Source organism: Halichoerus grypus, chromosome 5 (assembly GCF_964656455.1).
Source record: "Halichoerus grypus chromosome 5, mHalGry1.hap1.1, whole genome shotgun sequence".
Classification (NCBI taxonomy): Eukaryota; Metazoa; Chordata; class Mammalia; order Carnivora; family Phocidae; genus Halichoerus; species Halichoerus grypus.
This window is the reverse complement of record NC_135716.1, coordinates 179395731-179405583: the sequence shown is the minus strand read 5'-3', so window position 1 is coordinate 179405583 and position 9853 is coordinate 179395731. Positions and strand designations below refer to the sequence as shown.

Genomic DNA, 9853 nt, shown 5'->3' with positions numbered 1-9853 from the left:
AACAGGAAACTACTTAAAAAGAACATTCAGGGTGCCTGGTTGGCTCAGTCGGTTAAGCAGCTGCCTTCGGCTCAGGTCATGATCCCAGGGTCCTGGAATCGAGTCCTGCATCAGGCTCCCTGCTCAGTGAGGAGCTTGCTTTTCCCTCTCCCTCTGCCTGCCACGCTCCTTCTCTCTCTGACAAATAAACAAATAAAATCTTTAAAAAAAAATAAAAAGGGGGCGCCTGGGTGGCTCAGTCGTTAGGTGTCTGCCTTTGGCTCAGGTCATGATCCCAGGGTCCTGGGATCAAGTCCCACATTGGGCTCCCTGCTAAGCGGGGAACCTGCTTCTCCCTCTCCCACTCCCCCTGCTTGTGTTCCCTCTCTCGCTGTCTCTCTCTCTGTCAAATAAATAAATAAATAATCTTTAAAAAAAATTAAAAAAAGAAAAAGAACATTCAGAGAACAAAGAATAGTTTCGGGAAATAAAAAGTATGATAGAAATGAAAAGCTCAATCAAATATTTGGAAGATAAGATGGAAGAAATCTTCCAGAAAATAGAGCAGGAAAGAAGTGAAAAACAGTAAAGATGAGGACATTAACAGATTTGTACCGTATGTCGAAGACTGAAGAAGAGGAATTCCAGACAGAGATAAAGGAAATAGAGGAGAGGAAATTATAAAGAAAAGAATGCAAAGAAATGTCCCCAAACAGAACATGAGTTTGTTGACTGAAAGTGTCCCCAGTGCCCAGAACAATAGATGAAAATAGAAGTTTACACATCATATCTCAAAAGGCTCGAGAGAAAAATGATTTTTTCTACAAACTGAGAGAGGAGAGAGAAAACAGAACAATCCGCATACAAAATATCAGGAAAAGAATTATTTTAGAGCTCCCCAAACAACACCAGAAACTAGAAGCCAGCATCCAAGATGGCCTTTAAAGATTCCTGCTTTGGGGTCCTCACACCCTTGTACGCAGTCTCTTCTCAAACGGAGTAAGGCTTGTGGGTGGGATATGGCTGAAGTGGTGTGTTACTTTGGGGCTCAGCCATATAAGACCCTGCAACTTCCATCTGGCTCTCTGGGATCCGTTGCTCTGGGAAGCCAGCCGCCATGTTGTGAGGACACTCAGTGTCCCTATGGAGAGGTCCGCATGGGGAAGAACTGAGGCCTCCTAGCAACCACCGGTGTGATTTGCTGGTCGCGTGAGGGAACCGCCTGGGAAGCTGATCCTCTAGCTCCAGTTAAGGTCAGGTGATTGCAGCCCTGGCCTACAGCTTTACTGCAACCTTACGAATGACTCTAGGCTGGATCAACTAGCTAAGCCACTTCCCAAATCCTGACCCACAGAAAAGACATCACTCTGCTATGTCTGGGCTAATCTTCAACACAGCAATAGACAATCTATAAAAATGGAAAAGAGCAAATCCCAAAATGCTAAAGGAAGATGATTTCCAACATAGAATTCTATACCCATCCGAATTCTATACCCACCAATTAAGCACGAAGATGGAACAAAGACATTTCATCGGTGTCAGAGTTGTAAAACTTTGCATCCCCTGTCCCCTTCCTCAGAAAGTTACCACAGAATATGCTCCACCCAGACAAGGGAGTAAACCAAGAAACAGGAAGATATGGAGTCCAAGGAACAAGACTTCTGATAGGGAGTTCCATTGGGGGTAGTCAGAATGCTCAGGACAGAACACTCGTAGAGTCTAGATTTAAAAAAACTTTTTCCGTAGTTTTTGTTTCTTAAATGAGAGTGTTATATACTTTCTGGTATAAATCATAATGGAGAAATGCATATTATGTATATTAATATTTCCTATTAGTGAAATTTCCAATTCAGTGTGATCGTGAATTGACTATGAGTTATAATGTGCTGGATACTAGGATCTCATAACCAAAAAATTGATTAGCATTCTGTCCAGATCCTCATGACATGTATTGAGTCCAGAGATCTTAAAAAAAAAAAAAAAAAAAGCTTTCAAGATTTGGTAAAAATGGGGCGCCTGGGTGGCTCAGTCGTTAAGCGTCTGCCTTCGGCTCAGGTCATGATCCCAGGGTCCTGGGATCGAGCCCCGCATCGGGCTCCCTGCTCCGCGGGAAGCCTGCTTCTCCCTCTCTCACTCCCCCTGCTGGTGTTCCCTCTCTCGCTGTGTCTCTCTCTGTCAAATAAATAAATAAAATCTTAAAAAAAAAAAAAAAAAAAGATTTGGTAAAAAGTTCGAGGCTAAACTGGTGATGAATTTATTACAAATTAAGCAAATGCGAAACACCTCTAGGGGCAAGCAGCAGCTGCACGGGGGATAGACTCGAGTCCGGGCCGAGAGCGGTGTTTACAGAGATGTGATGGCACCAACGCTGAACATGGCCCTGACCGAGGTGATCATGTCGTTGTTGAGTGTGGTTGGGTCAGGGAAGGAAAGAACTAAATCCTCAGCTTCCCTAGTGGCAAGCCAACAGATTATGACTGAAACCGACAAGCTAAAACCCGGTAAGACAAGAGGATACAGACGTGCAGGTAAATACCAGGACCATCAGCTGGGAGAGGTACACGTGGCTGGCTCTGCAGGAAGCCAAGTGGCTGAGGAGGGCCGCCATTTTCCTTCTAATGATCCACCTGCAACTACTGGAATCCTTAAACCAGGGCAGCGCTAGCTTCGATAAATAACTTCCAAACTCTAGGCAAGGGGGTGCCTGGCTGGCCCAGTCACTAGAGCATGCGACTCTTGATCTTGGGGTCGTGAGTTGGAGCCCCATGTTGGGCATAAAGCTTACTTAAAATAACAACAAAACCCAAGAAGCTCTAGACAGGATCGATTTTATCCTCGATGCCACAGGCAGGGCCTGTTCACGACCCTCTCTGGGATTTCTGGGACCTCGGGGCTCGGGCCACGCCTGCACAGAGTGCCCCACTTCTGCTTCAGGCCATCAGTCCGTGTCTCCATCACATCTGTCTAGATGTGGGGTCCAGCGCTAGTCCTTAATGTGCACCCCTTCAGGGAGGCTTTACTAAAAGTTGGGGAAGTGGAGGGATTTACACCGAGACAACCTCAACGTCCAGGTCAGGCATCCTTGTTTCCCCAACGACCCCTCTCTTTCAACAACTTGGGGCCTCCTCTTCCCCTCCTCTGCCCTGACAGGCAGTCCTGATTCCCACTAGTTGCACGAGCACCACATGACCCACGCTGCTTAACGGAGCCTGTCACAGGTGAGGACCATTGCTCCCAGAGACTTGACAGACAAGGCAAGCAAGCCAGGAGCTGTGAGCGGCTCAATGCCACAGTCAATGGGGAGGCAGAGTTGAGATTCAGACTCAGGCCCAGAGCCCCTGCCAGCAGCATTCCTGGCGTCACCCTAGGGATGGACCTTCCTGGAGCTTCGTAAGATGAGCTGGGGGAGAAGAGTGGAAGTCTGGTGATGTCCCTGTTGGGGCCCAAGGGTGCTTGGGCTGAGCTGCAGAGGAGGCACGCAGGGCAGGTCGAGTGGAGTGGCTCTCCAAAGGCCGGCTGCCTGGTGTCCTCCACCGTGTGCTTACTAGGTGTGTGGCTTTGGGCATGTCATCTACCTTCCTCACGAGCAGCTGGAAAGTTTAAGGAAGGAGACCTGGGTTGGGTCAGGGCCTCATAAGTAGCCACCACGTCTTCCTTTAACGGACACTCTGCCGTGTGACCCACACATCATGACCCTACCTCGTCTCCCCAGGAGTGGGGAGACCTGGGGAAACCATGTTCACCCCCAAGCCTGGGTGTAAGATTGTTCTAGAGTTGGGGGGTGGTGGAATGGTGAAGTTAACTTGCAATCACATGTCAGAAGGTGCTCCAAGTCCAGTGAGGGGCTGGGGGTGGGGTACGTGGAGCCCAGAGCGGGCAAGTGACCTCCCTGATGCCACTCAAGAAGTGGGCCGTGCAGCTGGAGCCTTGTTCCCCTGCCCCATGATGACTGCAGTTCCAGGCCCCCTGGAAACTCTCAGGTCCAAGGTAGCTGCGCAGGGCAGGTGCAGGTCGGGGGTATTCTAGCACCCCACCTCCCTGCCGGGGCCACTCCCTTGTCCCCTTCCTGCCAAGTCTTCCAGGTCAACCCATCCTCTGGCAGTGCTTCTGTCCAGGGTGGAGAAAGGGGTTGGTGAGGTCAGCTTTTCTAGAGAGCAGGGCCCTTTCCTGCAGACCCTGAGACAAGAGTGGGCTGGAGGCCCCCTTCCCCAACCTGCACCCTGTTATGGTGGCTCTTCTCCTCCCAGGAGAGCCTCAGTCCTGGTTGTTGGGAAGGGTGAGGTGCCTGTGGGGCAGAGGATGGAGGTTCAGGACCTTGGAGAGGGGACAGTCCTGTGCCCACGGAGCCCTGGTACGGCCACCCACACCTGCTTTCTCCACCTCTCAACACTTGGGGGGTAATTCTGAGAATTTACCAGAGCATGCTCATGGGTTGGCAGGCAGGATTTGAACCTAAGTCTGAATCCTGAGCCAAGTCAGGGCACCTGATGTGCTTAAACAGGCCCAAGTAACCGGACACCAACCACGCACCAGCCAGCCGCCTCTGGAGTCCCATCCAGCATCGCCCTGAACCCCCAGGATGGGACCTGACAACCCTGTGAGTGACCCGAATTCTTCTGAGACAACAAAGCCCCTGAGTGACCCCACCATGATCTTCTCAACCCCACAGCCCTTGCCCCAGGGGTCTGTCATCTCCACCCTCTGTGGGGCTTGGTGAAGGAATGACTACAGCAGTGTCTTGGTACAGATTTGTCCCCTGGTGCCAGAGGTCAAGGGGCCAGTCCCAGGCGACACAGAAGGGCCGGGTCTGCCTATTCACCGACACGTGGCGGATACCTGGAGGCCAGACGCTGGGGTCAGCTCCGAGCCCAATACATAGGAACGTCCAACACTGGCTGATGTGGCACCTGCCTGGGCCCATTCAAGGTCTGGGGACACACGATTCGGAATTTGTTATAAATACACGTGTTTGGTGAGTGAGGGCGACAGAAGGTGGAGAAGGTGCTGTACACAGCTGGTAGAGGCTTGGAGGCTGGACGCCACATCGACAGAGAGACAGTCCGCCCAGCAGGGCAGCCCGGGCAGCATTCTGGGGCCTGTAACACTTGCTTGGTGGGCACACCGGCGGGGCGGGGGGCGGGGGGTCTCGTCCAGGGCTCGTCGCGCCCAGGCGCCCTGGAGGCTCCCTGGCCTGAGGTCCTGGGCGGTGTCAGCAGGGGCGCCTGGGCTCAGCTCACATCATTCAGGGCCTGGTGGGACAGAAGGCCTCGTCAGGAGGATGCTGGGTCATGTGGGGGCTCGGGAGGCCCCGAGTCTCCTTGGTTGTGGCCCCGGCCGGCAGGCGGCTCACCTTGCGTGCAAACTCGGGCAGGACGAAGGCGGCCTGGTGCACGTCTGAGTTGTAGTACTTCAGCTGCATCTGCTCCACCTGCTTCTGTGTCAGAGGCTGCACGGGCTTCTGGAAGTCGGTGCTCTGGGGACAGGGGATGCGGGCATCAGGGAAGTGCTTTCGGTGCCCGCCTGCCCCCCCTCCGGCCCCCGGGAGGGCACGCAGCTCACAGGATTTTTGCTGCACAGCATGAAGCCTATCTGGCCGCTGGGGTAGGTGGGGATGGTGCAGTACGCATAGGCCACCACGGGGAAGAGCGACTTGCAGAACTGCCGCATCTGCTTGATGAGGTCCAGGTGCAGCCATTGACACTCGCCTGTGTGGGGAGCAGGGGGGCATCAGCCCCAGCAGGCCGGCCGGCCAGCCAGCTGCCCCGCCCCTACTCCCATGCTGGAAGCCTGCTCACCCTGCCCACGCTGGAGGGCTGCCCCGCCTGCCCGCCCCCCGCGGCCCCCCACGCTGGCCTGCTCACCCTGGCAGCAGAGGACGCCATTGTCCTTGAGGGCCGTCTTCATGAGCTGGTAATAGGACTCCTTGAAGAGACTCTCTGCAGGGCCTGCACCGGTGGGACAAGGGACAGTGAACACTCCGGCTGAGACCTCCCAACCCGGGCCGGGATTTGAACCCCGGTCTGTGGATCCAGAAACCAACCACAAAGACGGTGCTTTTGAGGAGCGCAGGGATCCACTGTCCCAGTATCTGAGGGGGCTCCACGTTTCCATTCCATTCCTTGTGGGGGGGGTCCTCACTGCCACTGTGTCAGGGAACTCTGCACCCTGGGCCTTGGGTTGAGACTAGGTCCCACCCCTCACCCCGATGCTGGCCTATTAAGAGCAGAGAGGAGACTGAAGAGGAAGCTGGGGCCTCCATGGGCCAAGGCCAGAGCCCCACTCTCCTCCAGGTCCCTAGTCAACTCGTAACTTTGGGCAGCAGCATCCTCTCCCTCCTCTGCTGAGCCAGGTCTGGGGTGGGGAGGGGAGCGACCAAGAAGGGGAAGGTGCAGCTCTCACTCTGGACCCCTCTGTCCTCCGCTCTGCAAACCAGCTGTGGGCCCAGTGGGAAGGCTGGCCTCTGGACGGTGGCTGCCCGGGGCCCAAGGCCCCTGCCTTGCTTACCCATAGGGTCTGAGGAGTCAGTGATGATAACGTCGAAGGCATCCTGGTTCTGTTTCATGAACTCAAAACCGTCGCCCACGTGTAGGGTCAGTTTGGAGCTGGAGTAGCCCACGGCCATGCCCGGCAGGAACTTCTTGGAGACCTGGATGACGTCCTGGGGAGGGAGGAGGGACCCGGCTGGGCCGTGGGGGTTGAGGGCCCTCCAGCCCTCCCTCTAATACTCTGGTCACTTGGGCAAGCCATTCATTTTGTGGAAACCCGGTACTCTGCTGCCTCGCCTTCCATCATGGAGGGCTGGCTCCTGCCTCACCATCCCCGTTCTCTGTCCCCGGACCAAACCGTCCCATCCGAGTGACTTTCTTGCTGGGTCAGAGGAAGGGGAGTCCAGCCTCCACCAAGAGGACCTCCCCTGCCTCCACATGGCCAGCTGCTTCTCATCCAGGCCTCAGCTGAAACCCATCTCTTTGAGGCAAGCACTGACCAGCCTTCACCCCTAAGCTCTGAGCCTGCTTTTTCCTTTCATGCCCTGCGCCTGCCGTGCCTTCATCGGGACTCGTCCTCACTAGAATATAACTTCAAGGGGGCAGGGACTGGACCTGTCCATTCACCACTCTACCACCAGCATCTAGATCATTGGCTGCCACGTAAAAGATGCTCATTAAAAACGTGCCGAGCGTAAAGTGTAGACACACAAGTAGTTGCAATGCTCCTGGGTCTTGCCTGGGACTTGACGTAAAAACCAGCTTAGTCTTACTAAGAACCAGCATCGTGGCACACCTACTATGTGCCAGGCCCTTTGCTACCCAGTTTTCCTACCGAATCCTCCCAACACGTTTTTGAGATGAACAAAGAGGCCGAGCAACGTTGAGCGACTCGCCCAAGGGTATACAGCCAATTCAGGGCGGAACTGGGATTCGAACCCACAGCCCGGCACTCACCTCATCAATCTCACACTGGACCACAGACTCCACGGAGGAATGCTTCAACACCTCCCGCAGGACACCTCCGTCCCCACCCCCGATGATCAGCACCTAGGAGGGGCAGGATCATTCAGAAGCACAGCCCCGAGCCTGAGCACCGGCCCCACCAAAGAGGCTCCAGCAGGACTCGGGGGCCCGGGCCCGCACGGGGCAGATGCCCTCACACAACACCATCCCAACAGGGTAGGTTTCTCAACTCCTCAGATGCACAGACAGACCTCATTACTTCATTTGCTACTCTCAGAAATGCTTTCCTGCCTCAGGAACCTGTCACAAGGTGTCCCCTTTTCCTGGAAACTCCTCCCAGGGCTGCTCCTTCTTATGAAGCAGGCCTCAGCCAGAACTGTTTGCTCCTCAGAGGCCGTGGCGGCCCCCACCCCTTGTGAAGTGGGCCACTCGCCCCACTTACTTCCCCGGTTCTTGCTAGCACTTTCTGACAACCATTTAGGAAGCACCTGGGCTGAGCATGGGCACAGCTGGAGCCTCCTGCACTGTTCTGCGGGGCACTGAGCAGTGGGCTTCCTATCTCCGGGCTCGGGGCTGAACCCTGGCGGGAGCGGCGATACCTTCCGTGGGTTTGGGTGGCTGCAGAGGGGCAGGTTGGCTATCATCTCCTGGTAGGAGAACTCGTCCCTCTCCGTGCACTGGATGACACCGTCCAACACCAGCACGTTGCCGTAGCTCTTACTGAAGGCAGGAGTGACAGTCAGGGACCTGGGTCCTCTGGAGTGGGGGCAGTGCTCTCCCACTCGCCCCCGGTGAGAAGAATCTCCCCCAGCCTGCCAAGGGGTCCCAGGGGTGAGTGCTGGGGGTGACACGTGGCGAGGATGGCCAGGCAGGCCCGCCGGGTGGGGGGTGGGGGTGGACTCAGGGTCCCGGCTCTGACGTGTCCGGGGCTGACACGTGGAGCTCGGCGCGTGGGGCCGGCGCAGACTCCGGCTCCCTCCCCGCCCAAGAGGACCGCCCGAAACGCCAGCCTCCTGCGCAGGGAGACGGGATGCAGGGTCGGGAGGGGGTCTCGGGAGGGGAGGGGCCTAGTTCCCCAGAACTTCTGACAGTTTTGCAGGGGGTGGGGCGGGGACAGAGACGGCCCACGGGCCGGGGGGGGGGGGCGTCCGGAGGTAAAGGGCGCAAGACAGGGGTCCGGAAGGAAGAGGGGCGGCCGGGGCTGAGACCGGGGCAGGAGGAGCCCCGGCTGGCTCCGGGGCGGCGGGCAGCGGGCGGTCTGGGCTGAGGGCCGCCGCACGCTCGGGGGCGCGGGCCCGGGCCGGCGGTGGTACCTGCGGAAGACAAGGATATCCTGGTACCGCGAGCGCTGATGGTGTAGCAGCTGCTCCACCTGCAGCGACAGGGCCTGGCCGGGCCACAGGCTGCACGTCTCGCGGAACCAGCCCTCGTGGATGTCAGCGGGGCCGAAGGCGGCAGGGCCGTCGGGGCCGGGCTCCATGGCGGGCGGGCGGGCGGGCGGCGCGGGGCGCGGGCCCGGGACTGCAGGCCGCGCGGAGCCGCAGCACAACGGGACCAGCTCCGCCCGCCGCCGAGCGGCAACCTAACGCGGCCGGAGGGGCGGGGTCCACTGGTGGGGGCGGGACCCAACCCCACCAATGGAGGCGCCAGCGCGGGGCGCGCGGCGACCCCCGAGGCCCCGCCCTCGCCGGCAGTCGGAGCGCGCTCATTGGCCGCCGGTCCAGAGCGCGGTGCCCAGTGGCTGCGGCGGACCGTCCGTCGGCGGCAGCAGGGTAGTGCGGCTCGCTCCGAGGGGCCACGTGGGGGCCGGGGCCGGGCTGCCGGGCCCGGGTTCCGGCTCGGGGCGGGCCGGGCCGGCGGAGGGGATCCGGCTCCGTCCCCCTGCCCTGCGTTGGCCGGGCGGTACAGCCCCCAGGGCCCTGTCCCGTTTCTGGGGTCCGGGAGGCGCCGAGGGCCGCAGAGAGGTAGTGAGGGGGTGCCCGGCGCGGACTTTCCGAGCGCTGGGACGAGCGGGCCGCCGGCTGGAGCCTTCGGGCTACAGAACCCGGAGCAGGCGGCTACACTGTCGGGCGCAGAGTTACGTGGTTGCGCCGGGGCGGTGGGGTAGAATGTCTCTCTCGCCGCGTCCCCAAATGTGGCTCCTTGTTGGACTTGAACGGAGCGTGTGGCTCGTCAGGGGCTCACTGAGGGTTTTTATTTACTTGAAAAGGACCAACACAGCTCCCTGACTTTAGGGAGATCTTGCCATTTTCTTTCGATCCTCCAATCCGTGAGCCGTGCGGCTGCTGGATAAGGAGTTCTTTTCTAAGCGAGTTTCTAAATTTACCAGCAGTGCCCCGGAAGAGGCCAACACATGCATATTCAGCACCAAATAAGACTGGCACGCGGTTTTTTTTTTTTTTTTTAAACAAACGGCTTTGCTG

The 9853-nt window shown here is 57.6% G+C and overlaps 1 protein-coding gene across 1 annotated transcript; it reads right to left on the bottom strand.

Annotated features, from left to right (window-relative positions):
• Positions 1-4928: 4928 nt before the first annotated feature.
• SRM (spermidine synthase) lies at positions 4929-9004 on the bottom strand. Its single transcript, XM_036065269.2, has 8 exons — positions 8744-9004; positions 8030-8150; positions 7422-7514; positions 6484-6637; positions 5841-5924; positions 5539-5684; positions 5330-5452; positions 4929-5228 (listed from the first exon to the last, which is right to left on the bottom strand). The coding sequence occupies exons 1-8, from the start codon at positions 8908-8910 to the stop codon at positions 5208-5210; spliced, it is 909 nt and encodes a 302-aa protein (XP_035921162.1). The 5' UTR covers positions 8911-9004; the 3' UTR covers positions 4929-5207.
• Positions 9005-9853: the final 849 nt, after the last annotated feature.